We start from the raw sequence: 20,344 nt of genomic DNA on the forward strand, positions 1-20,344 counted from the left end.
TATTTCACATTTAAATTACATCAACTGAATAATGACTAAATTTTTGAAAATTATAGTATTTAAAATTTATTTGCAATATTATTCACTAGAGTAATTATACTTTTTAGTTTGAGAAAACTTTAAGGCCTATAAAAATGAAAAACAAAAACTTTATAAATAATTCTCATTGTGAACGAGTTAAAAACTTATCCAAAAAATTGATAATGTAAATCCATAAATAAAAAAAATTGTTTAAAAAAATAATAAATATTTACAAAATCTTCACCTAAAATAATTGCCGCTTGAAATACCTGCAACAAGAAAAAATCTACAAGTAGCAGTTTGTACCGTCTTCTTACGATGAATGAAAACTATACATTTAATAGCGCGTCAATATCTTCAAACTACTGGTTGATACCAAATAATCTTGCCACTCAGACACCCAGATACTAAAAGGCAGTGTCTTGGCGAAAATTTCGTACTAACAACAATATCCTCATGACTATAACTGGATGCTACCTCAACCAACTGAGATGATTCACTCGGAAAAGGTACACAATCAGCGAGTTCTTGACATTGATTTGAGAAAGCTAATAATCGCAGACCTTTCCCAAAAGGAGAGCATATTAACCGTCCGTCGGCTGAAAAACACAACTCTTTAATATAGCCTGAACCAACATTGGGCTCTTCAATATAGTGTGTAAGCCTTGGTGTATTTTGATGGATTCGGTGATTCCTCGGGATTGCGTACATTATTTGTGTGCCTTGTCGATTCTGGCTTTGAGGTCGTCGATCACCAACTATTACCACCTATTATAATAAGTAAAACAATATTAAGATCGTTATTTATTATTTCAAAATTATTTGTGAGGAAAAATAATATAAATATTATACTGTATAAAAATAAAAAAGTATTAAAGCAAATGCATGAACATTCGTAAAAAAATATAATTACATTATTCAAATATATAGTAAAATATAATGAATTTGATTTTTATAGTAATTTTGTAATTATTCTGTTGATAACAAAATTTATCAATGATAACATACTGTATGAGAGGAGCGTGGTATATTAACGCTGACACCGCTACTATTCTGCCGAGTCTAGATGGAATTCACGCTCACTTTCGCGTCTAAGTCTTGCTTCTCGAATGGCAACTAAAGCTTCCCAAACATCGCTAGAATTGACGTGAAGCTCGACATTACCTGTGGAGAAATTACCATTTTCTACGGAACTATTACGCCGTCGGTGAGTGTTGTTAGGTTGTAAGTCATTGCTTTGAGAACCTCGGCGCTGACCTGTTCGTCTACCTATTCAAATTGTTGTATTTTAACGACGCATGTATGTACAGAATTGTTTTTATTACAAAACATTTTCTTTATTAACATTTTAAATATACTTAAATTTAAATTAAAATTAAATATAAATAATAATATTTATATTTTTAATTTATTATAATTATTTAGATTTATTTTGAAAATATTGTTTTATTCTTTTAAAATATTATATAAACGTTCACAAAAAAAAAACAGAAGAAAAAAATTACAAGCTTCATTTTTGTAGTCTTAACAATATTATATTTATAAAAAATTAAGTTGCTTGCTAAACTCTGAAATTACCAGGATTGTGATTCAGCTCTTCGTCGTTATCTTCAACATCTCTCAGTCTATCAACTCCATAATTTCTTGGTGGGAAACTATCAACATCTGCGTCATCTACCTCTACGACAACTCCAAAATTTGAGGCTCTCGAAGATCTACCCACAGGCATGTTTCTATGTGTTATATTTGAGCGCATATTTCGCCTAAGTGAGTGCTCCTGCCAATTACTAGTTCTTGATGGTCGGTTCGGTTGAATTGCATCTCTAGAGTTAAAAGAACTAGAGCGTCCTAAGGAGTCAGGTGTCATTGTTTGAACGATACGTGCTCGATTTGCGCTGTCAATGACAAAAGCTGAGGTAATACCCGATCGCGAGGGCTGTTGAGGTTGATTATCGTCAAAATCTTCGACCGCAAAATCACCAAAGCGGGAAGATAATGATGGAGACATGTCACCATCGTCTTTTTGTTGATAATGATTCTGTTGCTCCGTTAAGTCAAGTGTATCACGCTCCTGAATATCGTGAATACACGTCCACTAAAAATATTTATAAATATTATATTTATAAGAATATATATATATATATATATATATATATATATATAAATATTTGATATGATTTTTAAAACATAATTTAATTTTCAATATTATTTCTTTAAAGATATTTTATCTCATCAGAAGTAGAACTACATATAAAATTAATTTTCTTTTCAATTTACGAATTTGTATTTTTACAAAATTCTTTATATATCCCAAATTTAAAGACATCATCTAACTTTTACAATTATCAATGAAAATAATTCCTTTTTTATAGATTTAATATTTCTCAGTTAATAACTGTATAATAACACAAAAATGGAAATTATTTTTAAGAATAATTTAAAATATATATAACAAATTATATCTCATTCAATAAAATATATTTTAACGTCATGTTCCCGAAATAAAATATAATTATTTATGTATAATTAAAATATTCATCAAGAAAATATTTATTAAAGTATAAGTTTCTTTGAGTATTTAAAACCTATAAATTCAATAATTACCTCTGATTTTTCACCAGCGCTCACATTTCGTGAAAGAGCACACCAACCATGAGGGTGTACTTGTAAACTAGATATGACTTCAGCATCATCTCCTTGAGGAAAGTCAGTGACAAACTCAACGCGATTGTGAGCTCGAGAACTAGAAAATAAGTGTGTGAAACTTGCAGCTACAGGAATTGTTGTTTGTGACAGTTGCATTAAACGATACATATTTGGCTATGAAAAAATAAATTATTTTTCAATATTTTGTTTAATATTCAAATTAATTTATTGATATATAGATGTCTAGTTATTGTCTTATTAGTAAGAAATTATACCTTAAATCCAGCCAAATCTTGATTTAAAGTACTAAGATTAAGATTATGAATGAGAATCAGATATCCTGAAGTTGTACATATTAACATTTTAGTTGCATCTGGACTTAATCTCGTCCTCATCAAGCCATTAGTTTGAAAAACTCGTGTAGACAGACAACTATTTTCTGTGAAGCTATAAAAAACATTACAGATAATTATTCTCATTTTTTAAGACATTAAAATGAATGAAATCAGCCTAATAATCACTAAATTTCAAACTAACCTATTAATATCCCATGTAAATATAATACCATCAAAACCACTAGTTAATAATAATTTATCTTTTGGACTATATTCTATATTTTTCACCCAATTTGAATGACCTTGTAATGTTCTTATCCTTTGTTTCATATTTCTTGCATCCCATAAAGCTACTGTACTATCATCAGAGCATGTTGCAAACATTCTCTGATCAAGGAATCTATAAGAAATGTAGCAAGATTATATTTTTATAAGTACAATACAAAAACATGTCCAAAACTATTTATGTAAATAAAATCAGTTACATACTCATAATTTATATAATATTTAAAACATAAAATTCCTATATTATACTAACCTAGCACCATTAACACAGTCATTATGAGCTTTATCAATAGAATGAATTAATTTTCTGGAAAGTGGATCAAACATTAAAATGCTTTTTTTTTCACAAGCTGCCAGCAGAAGTGATCTGAAAAATATGAATAATATAATATACAAATTTAAGTAAATTATTAATTGATTATGTTAGAAATAAAATAATAAAATAACTATGAAATGTCCTTAAGAAATAATATATCATATAAAATATTATATATAATGAATAATATAGTATAAAAACTATATATAATAAAAAAAACATAATATAAAAATATAGTACAAAATGAATAAGTATAGTTTTTTAATTTTATATTAACATTTTCGTTTTCTTGAATAATTAATTGTTAATACAAATAGCTTCTATTAAAAAGTAATAAATATCATGGTATTATTTTTTAAAAAAATTTAAATATCAGTTTATATAATTATTAAAGTATTCTATTCTATCCATATATTGATTTGGATTTTAACATGAATAATATGTCATCAATTTATATCTAATATTAAATAACTTTCATGAATATTTGAAAATAGATAATATTAATTTGTACTAAGATTTTTCCATCTTATAATTCTTATATTTGTATTATTCAATAATTTATCTTTATTAGCATTAGTACTGAAATGTATTTAAAAAGACTGCATAGAATAAAATTTATTAAATTATGTTTTAAATTAATATTTTAAATAATGAAATTATTATATATACTTTATAAGTAAAATACAAGTTTAAGAACATATGTTAAAGAACTTTTTCAATTGAGATAGTTATTTGTTCAAATTATAATGTACACATTTATAAATTACATAAAATTAATTATCACATTCTGTTTTTATTGTTAATAATTTCCTTAGACTGCATTTTACAAAATATTTTTATACTTTAATTTAACCTTAAATCAGAAATCTTGGTATATTTATCATAGCTTTATATTAATCATAATAAATTAAAGTTATACAAAATTAATATACTTATCATTATAACATATAAAAGGTGTGGAGAAAAATTAATGAATTAAGTTCTTTGTCATAATCAACATTTAAAAGAACTCAATATCGATACCATATAAAAATATTAATTTACCCATCTGGAGAATATTCTAAATTAAAGACACCTCCATGAATTGCGCATGTCACTTTTTCACTATGATCCCATGATGTAATAGGCTGCATCGATGTATATAATGTTTTATAAAACCGATCACTGTGCCCCATAGGAAAATGCATACCAAGTTCTCGTTGACGTACATACATATTGTTAAAGATTTGTCTTGTTTGTACAGCAGCTCGATGCTGATTGATTTCTGTTTTGATTTTAGGCATTCTAACAGATACTAAATTAAATATTTTAAAATTTCATGCAAATAGCACAAATACTTTAGATTCGAACAAAGTATATAAAATAAATGAGTGCACAACTAAGCATGAAATTATAATTTATGTGTTTTCCTTAAAATCTTCTTCCATTATCTTTAACTTTTGTATATAAATAGTGAAAGAAATTGTATTTGTTTTTATTTCTTACTTAAAGTACAATAAAAGCATTTAAAAATTGAATTAAGGTTAAATGTCAAAATTTTTTGCAACAATGTTTTGATTTGGATTTTTGTTATAATACAAATGTGAACGTAAAAGAAGAAAAGACTGAGATATTTAAAACGCAAAGGGACATAGATGTTTTCTTTAATTTTACTAATCTTTTCCACGTTTTCGTTTCATTTACAAAAAGTTAACACAACATAAATACTCGCGGCCATGTTTAACAGCTTAACCATACTGCTACATTAATAATTTAATGATAGTTATCATTAAAACTGATTTTGACAGCTTTTCGATAGGTCGATATTGGGTGCTATATTCTATTGTATACGAAATAGTAATTTGAAATTAAATCAAATACAAAATAAAAGTAAGAATTATAAAAATTAAATTTACCCAATAATTATTAATATATTAATTATGAAATTTTATTATTAAGAAATATTGAAATGGTTTATAAAATAGAAAGTATAATTTTTTACTAAAATATTATACATGGAAGGTAGAATTTTTTTTCTATTTTATAGGGAATATTGTACATAGAATTACAAATTAAAAGAATTTAAATTATTCAATACATTGTAAATTGTAATTTAGAAAAATTCCAATTATCACAGTACTTTATTTCTCATAACGCATTTAACAATAATACTATTCAAATATGTAATTATGTAGAAAAAATATTAATTAAGAAGGAAATGTCGAGTTTTAAATTAAAATAATATAATATTTGATTCAAGTTCTATATTTTACTTTTATATAACATTAATTAATGTCACGGGTCAAAGTATTGATAATTTACTTAACTGTATAAAATAAATATTAATTTTAGAAACATAAATAATTATTTAATTTATTCTAATAATATTTTATATAATTCGATATTTTTTAAATATAAACATATTAATATTTTACATTGGATAAGAATTTAAGTTGTATCTAAAGTTTAATAAATAATTTTGTAATAAGTATATCTAAAATAATGTTATAATAGTAACAGTTGTACAGTTGTAATAGTATTTTATTAATGTGATAAAATTTAGAAACTATTCCTCAAGTAAAACATTAAAGGATTAATTAATTTTGTATATTTATGTCAAAGAAATCAAATTTAAATAAAATTTTAAAAGTAACCCTAATAATTTCATTGAGTCACGTAGTATATTGTACAAAGCCACTTTCAATACAGCAGGATTATACCGCCTGATAAATTTCCACCAATTGTATGTTGTCTCTTTACAAGCGCCGTTTTAACCTCGAAAGCGAATAAGAATAAATATATAGAAAGTGTTTGCCGGTTCAGTCTATTGTGGCCTCAGCAGAGGCGCTATAGTAATTGAAAATTTAAGTCTACAAGGCGCAAGCGGTTAACGGTCCGTCATTTTTCAAGGGTATAAGGGTACGATACTGCGCGACCACAACGTGAGGATCATCTGTCTCAGTCGTACTTTTGCTTTCAACGTTCTCATCAACTCTATTCCCCCCTTTCTCTTATTTCTCTAATCATACGTGCACGTACGTACCACTCACGAGCGGCCGCATATAATTCTCAGGCGTTTATACTTACTCAGAGATAATTCGTTGTGAAAAAGTACCTACGCACAGGTATACCCACATAATTATATTCGGTTTATTCTTGTGCATGTTTACAAGTGCACACCCAGGAATTAATTTTTATAAGCGCCTACGAAAACTTGTCGAGGAGTGCCTCTACGTATGAGCTCGATATATTCGCCCTGTGACGCCTTCGTATCCAATTAAGTACGACCACACGTTGATAGTTTTCTTTATTTTTAGTGTCGCAAAGCTAATGTATCATATAGACACAGTAGTCGAGTTAAATCCATTCACCTTTACGTAAAAGATAATTTCTTAAAAGGATTATTAAGATTGAATTCTTAGTCGTTCAATTTTGTATAACTCCATAGTTCAGTATGTGAGGGACGGCCGAAGATAAATAAATAAATAAATAAATAAATAAATAAATAAATATATATATATATATATATATATATATATATATATATATATATATTTATTTATTTATTTATTTATTTATCTTCGGCCGTCCCTCACATACTGAACTATGGAGTTATACAAAATTGAACGACTAAGAATTCAATCTTAATAATCCTTTTAAGAAATTATCTTTTACGTAAAGGAGAATGGATTTAACTCGGCTACTGTGTCTATATGATACATTAGCTTTGCGACACTAAAAATAAAGAAAACTATCAACGTGTGGTCGTACTTAATTGGATACGAAGGCGTTATGTATATATATATTTTTTATTATAAGGTTTTTATGCGTATGCGGTAGCCGACAATTTCTTCAGTAATAAACCGTATTCATTTATTTAGTAAAAGGAGCGTGGTGGCGTCCTTCATTGAGAACAATTGTCCGTATCGTTTTGTATCCATTTCACACCTATATACTTGTTACCCATGCATCTAAATACAATATCTGAGCAAATGCGTAAAGGGATTTCATCCGTCTTGGCGTTATTGTTAAAGTAACATTAGTTAAGTTACCAGTTGTGATTGAATTGTGACGAGGCGGTAAAAACAAAAACGACGTTGACAAGAGCCACATAATTCGACTAAATTTGGGACTAGGGTGTACTTAGTACATTACGCAGGCACACGCAGAAAGGTATTTTCAATCATGACGCTATAATACTGTATATACCGTACAGTGAAATTTCAAAGCTTTGTTTTTTTTTAAATTTTTATGGTCTTTTGTGTGTGACTGCGTTTTCAAATATCTAAAAGCATGAGATTTTGGCTTTTAAAATTGCTATTAATTTGATAAGTATTTCATTGTTAGCTTGCACGATTTATTTTATTAGTAATTTAATATATATCATTTACATTTTTCTAGTTACATATAAGATACAGATTTTCTTAAGTACAATAAGTACACGATGACTGAATATGGTATCTAAGACATTTCTCAGAATAATGTACTGATAATTTCTTAGAATACTTTATTAGATCAATTTTAAATAAAATTGTTGAAAGTTCATTTTTAAAAATGAATGAGCTATCAAAATTGATACTTATTAATTAATCATAATCATTATTAATTAATTTTTTTTATGCTGTACATAAATTTTTACATTATTATTTATGTATTCTGCCATTGACTTGTAGCACTTTCAAAATTTAATATATAATTTAATAACAGTCTTCCTTAACAAAGCATCAGTCTCTTATAAATTTCACTGAATGGTATCATTTTTTTCTTTAATTTTACAATAAAAAAATACATTTATTTTAAAGGCTTCTAATAACTGGTTGTAAGATTGGGAGATCATTATTCTTTAAGAAAAATTTATAATACAGCTTAAATCATAAATCTGAAATCATGGGTAAAGTGTCAACAAACGGTACAGGCTCTGGGGGGGATGAGAGAAATATATATATTCGGAGATACAAATCAACGAGCAATTCCTCAAAAGCTTCTTCAAATGCGAGTTTAGCCAAGACAATGGGCGAGTCCGAGAGTTCAAGCAGGTTTGTCAAATTCTTTTGTCAAAGAGAGTTCAATAAGAAGTATTTTAGTAATATCACTGTTTTTACTTCTTTTGCTCTGTGTGTTTTGTTCTTTAACTGCTTGTTATAAAAATGAAGATTAATTAAGTAATTTTACCTGTATTATTTTTATTAAAATAAACAGTTTATTAATTTAATTAACAGAAACATGATTACAAAATTTAAATTATATTATTTTAAAAATTTATAAAAATTAATTACAAATCATATGGTTATTTTATAAAATTATTAATTATAAACTATAAGGAAGCTAAATATACATCATTAAATTGTAATATAGATTCAATATTTTGCAAAATATAATTATGCATAAATCAAATTATTTAATTAAAAAAATTTAAATAAACAGGCAAATAAAGCTATAATTAGTTATAATTAATTGAAAAATGTCAATAAAAATAAGAAAACTGGTATAGTTTTTTTAATTTAATAACATAATCATTACCTCTCATCACCTCCAGAAATTCTTGTTCACAGGGTGTCATATTTTTTTGTTATTTTTTTTTTTTATATCTATGAATATTCAATTAATGAAGTTTTAATAAATTTATGTTACAGATCAAAGCATACCTCAGATATAATTAAACCTCCAAATAAGGAAAGAAATAACATTAAGGTGAATTATATGATATATTGAATGATATTTTTAGATTTCTGTAAGATATGATTAACTAATAGTTATAAAAATATTTCTTACTGTATATTTTATGATAGTTTTATTATCAAAGTTAATTTAATTGTTTGATAGTTTTTCTAGAATTTACAATTTAACCTAAAACTGAACCTACTATTAAATTTAATATTTAGATATGAATTCATAATAACTTTGTTTGTGTGTATTTATTTATTAAATACATATGTAATATATAAATACTTTATTCCATTCAAGCATTTATTCATATAACTATTAAAGATATTTATTATTTCTAAAATGTAAGAAGTTATGTAATTAAACAAAATCATTGAGAAGGATTGTTTATTTTTTTTGTATATATATATATATATATATATATATATATATATATTATATATATACAATTTTCATTTATTAAACTTGTAAAAATTTAATTTGTAATATAGATATAATTATTATGAGTTTTTTATTTTTAAGAAAACTTCAGTTTATGCATTGACTACATTACAATTTTTATAATTTTCATTAACAATACATTAATTAAATTTACGTATGCATTTTTATTATTAAATACATATTAAAAAATATTTTATAAAAATTTACTGTGAAATTACAATTCTGTATTTACTATATATTAAAAAAAACAAATTAATAATACATTACATTGATTGTAAATAATAAATGTTTTTCACTAGTCATTAAGAGTAATTATTAGCATTAAATATGTAAATAAAATATGTATTTCAGAGTAAACTTCGTAGTCCAATAAAAGTAAGGCTGAGCCAATCAACGAACCGTGTAAGCAGACCACATATTCTTAATACCCATAAAGAAGTTAAGAAGGCTAGTGGAGTTATACAAAAACAGAATCTAATGACGAAAATGAAGCAGGAATCTGAAACAGAACGCAAACAAAAGTCTTCGCATATACCAACTGAAAATAAGGAACCAACCGAGCAGGTTGAGAATACTAAACAAATTAATGAGTCTAACTATAATATTGATCAATTAGTAGATCAAGAAAATGGAAATGCAAATGGATTAGATAAAAAAGAATTAACAGAAGCAAATTTTAATCATAACGAATCAAAAAATAATGGACAGACAGAAGAGAATGGACAAGTACCTGAAATAAATGAAAACGAAGACTTTAACCTTCATCTAGATGTAGAAGAAAATATAAACTGCAAAGAAGAAATATTAAATTTACATCCAGATTTGTTAGAAACAAATAAAGAAGATAGTGTACAAAAAGAATTACAAACTTTAGTTAAAGAGGTACATGAACATTTAGAAACTGGTACAGATAGTTATTCTGTTGATGTAGTTGAATCTACGACATCAGAGGTGTCTGATACTACAGAATCCGCAACTCCTTTAGAAGCAAAAAGCGAAGATATAATTCAAGATGAAAATAATGATGCTATATCTTACGATTCTTCTATAATGTTGAAAGATGTAAAAATAAAATTGAATGATTGCTTGAAAGATACTAAGGTAGTATAACAATACACTTTTGCATTTACCTCTTGTTTAAAAATACAAATTATGAAAAAATTTTATTTAATAAGTTGAATTAAGTTTACGCATTTTAATACACTCTCTTTAATTTTTATAGTTTTACATTTGTATTCATATATTCAAATTATAACATCTATTTATATTATAACAATTTATTTTACAATTTTGAATTTGTTATAAATAAAGAATTATAAGGATTGATTTTATCTCTAGAATTTCTTTAACTTATAAAAAAAACTTGGTAGTTTTATTTGAATATTAGTAATGAAATATTTGTTTATGTGTTATAAATCTTAGCCTGAAGAAGATAATGCTGATCAAGGACTATCAGAATATGTTCACAAAGAAACCACATTTGGTCAAACTCTTAGAACAATATCTGGAAGAAATTCTATTGGGCGAATGAGACATATAACTATACGAGATAGGCAACCATCTCCTAATAGTTCACTTTTTGTTAATACTTCAAATATATCCTTATCCGAAGAGAATATTAATGATTACAAAATTCTTCGTCGTTGCAATACAGTATCAGAACTTACTTCTAGCAATGGTACGTTATTTTTAGATAGGAAACGGAAATTGATAACAGAAAGCATAAGCGAATTGAAAAAACCAAAGATAGAAGAAAGTAATTTGTGGAATGCTTCTTTTGGATTTCTTAAGTATCCCTTTAGTCTAAGAAGGCCTATTCAGGTTTCAACACCCTACAAATTTCAAGTGGAAAAACATGATTTGATTGCTAGTAAAGAATCGAAGACGGATGACTCAGGTATCATTAAAAAGTGGTGTGTAATCATGTAAAAAATATATACATCTATAAATGAAATTACAGGATAGACGATGTGTCATTTATACATATAAGTAACTATTTGAATAAAGATCGAAGTTTTGTTTTACTAATATTTTCATTTTTGCAATTTATTTACATATTTACTATTGATACAAATTGACATTTATTATGGAACTTATCGAATTAAATCTTTATATTTATTAATAAATTTGCCTTGAAAATTTAGAATTTAAAATTGTACTTAAATTTTTACAAACTAAATATTGTAATAAGATATAGTTTTATTGTATTGTTTGTAGGATAATGATTAGCTATATAGCAGTGTTTTGTAGATAAATTAGGAGTCCAGCTGAAAAATTACAATTTCAATCTTATACTTAAAAATATGTTTAGAAATTTTTATAGTAATTAATATAGCTTATCATAATTTGATTTAATGAATTTTTATTGATAAATTTTTTATAATTTAAAATATTCCAGTTTGCAAGAAATAACTAGAATATTACAATAATCATAAACTGTTATAAAATATTGTTAAAATGATATTATACAAATGATTTCAGAGAAAATAATTTTATAATTAAATTAAATCCTTCATAATAGTATTATATTAAACTTTAAAAAAATATTTTTTAATATATTCAGTTTTAATATTTAATTATAATTTTTTGTGAAATACTTCAACTATTAAATAATTTTTTTTATATCTTACAATTTTATTTTTTAATAATAATGAATTGCAATTACTGATACAGTTAAACATTTATTTCTTGAAATAATTGTTATTAAAAATATAGTTTTTATATTAATCTTTATATTAATTATATTTTTTTTATATATTTAAATGAATTTAAATCAATTACCTAAAACTATATTACAATATCTGTTTAATCAAGACTTATTTAAAGAGATGTATCGCTTATCCTGTAATATCTTCTGATATGTACAATTATAAAAAATTATGAGATTAGACTTGCACTTTAGTAGTCAGACAATTATAAATTTAACCATATAATTTTTTAACAAAACGCCATCAAAATATGAAAAATGTGTATTTCCAATGCTTATTCTATATAAAAAAAGATATTTATATTTATATGTACATTTTTAAATGGGATCAATTTTTAGCAATGGAAATACTCAATAACCAAAAAACCAATTTAAAAATCAATATTTGTCTGCGTTCCCATTCCAAGGGTTCGTTACATTTTGCATAAAAAACAATAAACTATTTTTTGTACAATAAATGTTATATTTTCATTGTTAAAACAAAATTCACATGATTGTAAACTCTTAACTACTTTCATAATTTCATCGATTGTAAGAATTAATTGTTTATCCAAATTTTATTCCATGACCGTTTTCAAAGAAACTAATTTATACCTTTTCTAATTTAAAGAAAAGTATTTTAATTTAAAATATATTTTTATCACAATTAAATAATTGTGACAATAAAAACCTGCGTTGTACCTATTTTATGTTATTAGGTACATTTGTATAATCAATAATGTTAAAAAAGATTATGTATCATTAATGTAGAATGTGTATGTGTGTTTTCACACATCATTATATGTATATATACACAGTTACATTGATATATTCTATCGTATTTGTTTGTTTTATAATACGTTTTATTTAACATTTTGTATATCGTGGATGTGAAAACATTATGAAAAAATTTGTTTCCGAATTTTATGAATTTGATTAATTTCATTAATGAAACGAGTCAAAATAATTGGAGATAAGAGGATTACCTGAAATTTTAATATCAGATTACGACATTATATTGTATAAAATGTTAAATAATTTTTGTCTACTTTGCATCAATTCTAATCATGTGTAGTTTGTAATCATTATTTCTATATCACTTAAAAGTTTATTGTTAGCTTAATATTTTTCATTACCTTATAAAAACATCTAATATAAGATTAGTTTCTAAAAAATAAACATTTGTAACGTTCACTTGTATATCCACTAAATTACCTAAATTTAAATACATTAATAAATAGAAGTTTATTTAAAGGTTTTACAATAAGAAAAAAAGCATAATTTCTATTTATTATTCATTTTGGTACTAAATTATTATAATTCAAGTATTACAACTTGTTGGCATTTCTTGAAAATCATACTAAGTATCAATATCTGTTAAAAAAGAAATGTATAAAACTACCTTGAAAAAACAAGAAAAAAAGACGGCATTACTGATTTGTTAATAACTAATTTTTTTAATTTGAATTCTCAGTAACCGATATACTATTTACATCTATATAAAATGATATATTGTTTTACATTATTTCCATCTAAATCTAAAATATTATTTTTATAAATTTCCTATGAATTCACTGTATCTAATGAAATATATAATTATATTTAAAGATTGTTTTTATTGAAGTAAGATTTTATACATGGGAAATTAGTTTCATATTTTTATTTGCAAATTCGTAATTTGTAAACAAGTTTTAAGAAAACTATTGTTTTATACACATATATATAATTAATTATGTATTTCATTTGTAATATTGTGTTTTCGAATCAGAATGATGAAACTAAAGTCTTTTAATAAATTGTAAATGAAATGTTATTACAACAATTTAATATTGCAAACATAATGTGTGATTCAACAACTTTAAAATTACGATTTTATGAAATAAAAATTAAAGGTGGGTGTACAACTAAACTCACGTTTCATATGTTTCATAAAGCGATTAATATGATGTAAATTAAGGTGATATATGTGTATTTTCATTAATATTCATATATATTTAAAAGTTTTTTTTTAATCACTATTGAGAGCTAACTAAAGTATATATAACCATGAAAACTTGATGTTAAATATAAACAATTATCTTTGAGAAATTTTTTACAAGTCACCCTTATACAATAGTATCTTATTTTTTAGTCGAAATAACATATTTTTACCCATTAATCTACTTATCTATTATGACGCAGAGAATATTTAGATATGTAAATATGAATAATGAAGTTAATAAATTCTAAGACCTATGTAAATATCTATTCATGTTTGTTACCAGACCATTATATATATACATATATTTATTTATTTATTTTTATGTTATAAAATGTAACAATTGATGCTTCTAAAGGATATTTATCGACAATTAAAATATATTGTTTTTGAATGAAATGAATAATTTTTCATAGTTTAAATAAAAGGATTCTAAAATATTTAAATGATCCGTAAAAGAATATCTGATAAAAAATTTTGTAAGTATTTTAGTTAAATAAGTATGAAATTTATCGATAAGCATTTGTTATTCGATATTTAAAATATTATTTCGATACCAAATTAATTTACAAATTTTTAACGATTGAAAGTGGTCTACAAAAAGATTTCAAAAATGAAACTTCTTATAAAGTGAAAAATTTTTTTTTAAAAAACATGTATACCATATGACTATTAATGTACATAAAATCTTAAAAAATTAATGTTGGTTTCTGGAGAATAAAATATATAGTTATCACGACGAACTATATTTCTAAACATACGTTTTAAAAGAACTACCTAGTTTTCTATCATATCTCAAATTCTTCCTTTTTTCAAGTTATATACAAAGTTTAATAAATATAAGTAGTGTACTGACATTCAAGCAATAAATAATAAAAACATGTAATTGATTGAAATTTAGCACTTATTACAATTAAATGTAATTAAATAATATAAAAACTACTTCCCTATAAAAATATATAAAATTATTATGTAAATTGAAATTAATTAAATCCAACTTTTGTGGAATAAAATTGTATAGAAATTATATTTTGTAGATTGGGATTATTGTCATTCAATAATGTTTTTATAATAAATCATATTTATATGATTCCATGAAAAATAGGTAGTTCCAATATATCTATGAAATACTTTACATCTCATTATTAATACATTTTTTTATGTATTTATTCAATAAATAATTATTTCAACCTAAAATTTCAAAAATTTTTAAACATTACGTAAGTTTTGTTAAAATTAAATCATTTATGAAATAAAAATGAATCTATGAAGTGTATTTTTATTAAAAATTAACTTTAAAATATCCGAAACATTCATTGTTATTTAAAAAACGCATATTATTAGATTGTACTATTTAAAAGACACCTTTTAAGTTTTTATCTATTATTCCTTATAGATATGTTTTATAAATAATGACATTCTTCCTTGTAATCTTCTATTAAAAATAAAAATGTCTATGAAACGTCATTTAAAACACAAACTGATTAATAAATTACATAAACTAAAAAGTTCTGTAATTATCGAACCTATCAAATATAAGTATCAAACTTTTCAACAAATTAAGATAATAGGCAGATGATTATAACATAATTTATAGTGAGAACCCACATGTACGAACATTTGCCCATATGCAAGGGTACAAGTGCCCATAGAGAGATGAACAAAGCAATGTATCTACCAAGTTAATCTCTTTAACTACATTCCAGAAATACTGTATTAAATCAACATCACAATCCAATCTCCGTCTGAACTGGCAGAGGGTTGCAATTGTTAAGTACTGACATTAGGACTCAATTTAGGTGATGCATCCATCCTCTACCTCTTATTCTATTGCAGCTCAAAGGATGATCCACATGAATAATTAATTACGTTCTTAATATCATGATAAATTCGTCGTACTGCAAGGAATGCCAGGAATATTCAAGAAGGAGGAAAGCGTATGGGTAAATGCGCGCGAACGCGTATTTGACTTCATATAAAAAATCCCTATACATATCTTGTTACACAAATATTGAAAATACTAAGCTATTCATGAAGTTAAATAAAAAGGAATAAATAAATAAGCATAAATAATAAATAAACATTGGTTGTTGAGTTACTTAATATTTTATGGGTTCTTTAAATAAGTATCAAGGAGGATAAAAATGATAAATCTATGCATGCATGTTTTCAAAGGTATATAAATTAATAATGATAAGTATTTAGAAAATTATATTAGTTATATTATTGCAAAAATAATACATTTCTTAAAGTAATATTTGAAATAAAAATTTAATTCAATGGAATTTTACTTATACATTACTTAAAGACATAGTTAAAAAAAAAAGAGAATATACATCCAAGAAAAAATTATTTGAATGTACACGAAAATAATAAGTAAGACAGAATGTTTTAAAAATTCTATACAGTTCTTTTCATTATACTTGTAACGTTCAAATACATTACATTTAAAACTAGAATAAGGCAATTAAATAAGATAAATAGATACGAAAAAATAATTCATAAAACAATATAGAAAATGTGTTGGAAATTATAAACCCGTTTAGAAGGTGACGATCAAACATTACATGCAATGATAATAAATATTCTATATATATTTATATATTATATTATATGTATACGGATGATATGAATTACATATACATACCAATGAAATTATTTTATATAAAAATTCCAATAATGAAAATATTGTTTTATGCGCCTACTTTACCTGTCGTTAAGATATTTTAATTTTGTCTTTAGTTCTAAAAAATCTATATATATTTTGTAATAATCCAATTTAACGATAAAATTGGTAAATTTATTTATTTATTATTATTATATCAATTTATTATTAATTACTATTTGTTTTAATTTCATGACAATTATCTATTAACTTTTTTAATTTAAAAAACTATTTTATACAATAAAATAATAGAAATTATTGTAATGATTTAAAATTATATTTCTACAAAAGCACATCAAATAATTCATATAAATATATTTTTAACTAGTTAATTGTTAGTATTTTTTTTATTATATTTCTTATGTAATTTTAAAAAGTTAATACTTCAATAGTAGAAAATAAAATTAGTATTAATTTATGCTTGCTATTTCCTAATTCTATACAATATTTGTTTCATCATTTAAATAATAACTAATACATTTTTTCGATATATTTAATATTCTACATATTACCTTCATAAATTATTTTAGACAAAAGATAACAGAAAAGCGATTAGCTATTTTAATGTCAATACTAAGTTATATGCAATATAAATGTAAAATTAAGTTTCTGTAAATTATATTTTAATAATATTTGAATATTTGTATAATAATTTTATTAAATCATTTTAGTTAAAATTATCATAAATAATTTTCAGAATATGGTATTTTATATAAATTTGAATCTGATTTTTAAAAAATTGTAAACAAAATATATATAATATTTTCATTTCTGTGTATATCCAATAAAATTGAAATCAAATTATGGTAGTCTTTCAATTTTTTAATTGAATATTTTTAAACTTAATAGTAAGCTTATGTGATGGCTCTATTGAATAACTACTGTTTTATTTTGTAACTTAAGAAAACATTTCACCAATGGATGATTTAGTTTATTACTTCAACGCGAACTTTATTTCTACAGTCACGTAGTTCTATATATATAATAACTACTTAAACTTTCTATCACCATTGCACACTAAAAATCGTGTTTCATCCCTTTCCTATATGCTTTGTTTTTGTCAAGTTAGCAAATTTTTTAAATCTTCTACGTATTTGAAAGGTAACTTAATGAAAATTATTAAGCTATTAGTGTATGAACATATATAAAGAAAAAAGATTATAAATACATATGTTTACAATGTGATTTTCTTAACTTTAATTTATACAAAATATCTGTACATTGAATAGATTATTAATAGAATATTTTTATGAACAAAATTTTTTCATTAAAAATTAAGTAAGTTTTGTTCGTTTTATAAACTTTTATAAACAGTTTTATAGACACACAAACACAAGAAACTTATTATAATAACTTATGATAATATTTATTTTATTGAAATTTAAAATAGAATCGACTTTATATAAAAAATATCTAAACAGAAAAACTTTAATAACAAGAAAATGTTTTTAATATGAACTTAAGATTACTATATATGTAGCAAAAATTAGAAATGGCTAGTATTTATGAAATCAAGCTCATTATTTTAAAATCAGTATAAAAGAAAAATAATAAATGAAAGTACATCAATAATAAAAATAATCTGAAAACGGTGAAAAAGAAACAAATAATTTTAAACTTTTACAATGCTCTTATTGTATTAAAGCATAATTAATTTCATACAATAAATTTTTTACCTTCTTTAAACAATTTTTTTTATTATTATTTCAAAATGAACAAAAATAAGTATGATTTCTGAAACTAAATGAATAATCTAATAATATCAAGAAAAACATCAAATTTAAAGTTAGAATAAGGATTGAAACATTTCTATAATTGCAATTTATGAAAAATATTAATAGGTGTAGCTATTTTTAATTATAATATTTATTTAACTATTGGAATTGAGAAAGAATTATTTGAATAAAGCATTAATATAGATAATAACTAATTTATCTGATTTAAAATTTTCAATATTACAAAACTATAATTAAAAAATTTCACTTTGTGATATTTTAAAAATTTCATTTGTAAAATATTTGTAGTTTAAATAAATATACAAGTAATAGTATTTTATTTATTGAAACAAACATATATTATTTAAAATAAAAGGCACAAATTTTTAATTAATTTTTGAAATATTAATTTTGTATTTTTTGTAATTGTACTTATGTTCTAGTACTTATATTTTCTCATTACGAGTGTAATTAATAGCTATGATAAACACGTAATTTTATATCACAATATTTTCTACAAATAAAACAAATTTAATTTTTGTATTCGTAACTCTTTAATTCTTTCGGTAATTGTGAAATTTATTAATGCAACTATGAAAATAATACATGTAGTAAATTTAGTTATTTGAATTCTCCATTCTTATAATGACATTATGAAATTTTGATTATATAATATACAGATACTTCATAGAACAAGGCTACCTACTCATGTACGTCCTTAACTAGATTCCAGTCTCAAGACAAACCAATATATAATTGAACTTTTTGTCCATAGTTCGCGTAGAATTTCGATATAAACTTCTAACTTCTGTTCGAAGTTCAAACTTTTTTTGAAAAAAAAACGTGAATTGTTTATATAAGAGAGAGTATATGAATATATAAAGAGAAAGAGAGAGAGAGAGAGAGAGAAAAAATAAATGTTTATTGCACTGATACCTATATTCTTTATAATACATCATATAATATAAAATTGATCATTTTTAGTAGTGTATATTCAAGTATTAATGTCAAATATAAGAAGGGATATTCTATTTGAATGTACTATTAATATAATTATTTTGATCATATAATTATACTGACATTAAATATACTTTTACCATAATACAAAATTTAATATATGTACTAAGGTATATATGAAATAACATTATATTTTTCACATCAATAATTATAATACTTTTATTTATTGTAAACATATTTCCTTCATTTTTGATAACACGTATGCTAATATTTAGTATAAATTTATACCTTTAGATAATGAATAATATTTTTCAGAACATCGTTAACATCTATTACACAATGCTTATTATAATTCGACATTTTGACTTTTGTGCTGTTGGACGTTCTACGTAACCTAAGTGAATTTCAAAAAAATTCAAGACTATTATTGTCTTTAACGAATTGTATCATTTTGCCTACTGAACACCCTTTCACCTGGACACATTTACGCCCAAATTTTTCTCAACTTCTCGCGAGATCTCAGACCTTCGCATTCCCACAGTATTAATATTAACAATTATTATTATTATTATTATTATTATTATTATTATTATTATGTGATCGCGATATTGTATTATTCATTACTTATTTCTTTGAATGTCGATTTTTGCGATTAA

At 23.6% G+C, this 20,344-nt stretch overlaps 2 protein-coding genes across 2 annotated transcripts; one reads left to right on the forward strand and one right to left on the reverse strand.

Annotated features, from left to right (window-relative positions):
• Positions 1-218: 218 nt before the first annotated feature.
• Positions 219-5,008, reverse strand: LOC105367364 (DDB1- and CUL4-associated factor 10). The gene is given in 9 exon segments (XM_011506060.1): positions 219-789; positions 1,030-1,081; positions 1,083-1,290; positions 1,600-2,116; positions 2,626-2,841; positions 2,943-3,114; positions 3,205-3,402; positions 3,541-3,654; positions 4,648-5,008. Coding segments are annotated over 9 exon segments (2,127 nt in total). The 5' UTR covers positions 4,887-5,008; the 3' UTR covers positions 219-378.
• A 1,320-nt stretch (positions 5,009-6,328) lies between these two features.
• Positions 6,329-11,724, forward strand: LOC105367373 (putative uncharacterized protein DDB_G0289963). The gene is made up of 5 exons (XM_011506072.1): positions 6,329-6,707; positions 8,385-8,618; positions 9,216-9,273; positions 10,039-10,788; positions 11,110-11,724. The coding sequence occupies exons 2-5, from the start codon at positions 8,470-8,472 to the stop codon at positions 11,614-11,616; spliced, it is 1,464 nt and encodes a 487-aa protein (XP_011504374.1). The 5' UTR covers positions 6,329-6,707; positions 8,385-8,469; the 3' UTR covers positions 11,617-11,724.
• The last annotated feature ends 8,620 nt before the right edge of the window (positions 11,725-20,344 follow it).

Source organism: Ceratosolen solmsi, unplaced genomic scaffold (assembly GCF_000503995.2).
Source record: "Ceratosolen solmsi marchali unplaced genomic scaffold, CerSol_1.0 scaffold10, whole genome shotgun sequence".
Taxonomy (NCBI): domain Eukaryota; kingdom Metazoa; phylum Arthropoda; class Insecta; order Hymenoptera; family Agaonidae; genus Ceratosolen; species Ceratosolen solmsi.

Excerpts from the sequence above, each read along its gene's own strand:
- LOC105367373 (XM_011506072.1), top strand. The coding sequence starts at position 8,470 with ATGGGTAAAGTGTCAACAAACGGTACAGGCTCTGGGGGGGATGAGAGA. Across the intron at positions 8,619-9,215 it reads GAGTCCGAGAGTTCAAGCAG|ATCAAAGCATACCTCAGATA; the intron begins GTTTGTCAAATT and ends TTTATGTTACAG. Across the intron at positions 9,274-10,038 it reads AGGAAAGAAATAACATTAAG|AGTAAACTTCGTAGTCCAAT; the intron begins GTGAATTATATG and ends TATGTATTTCAG.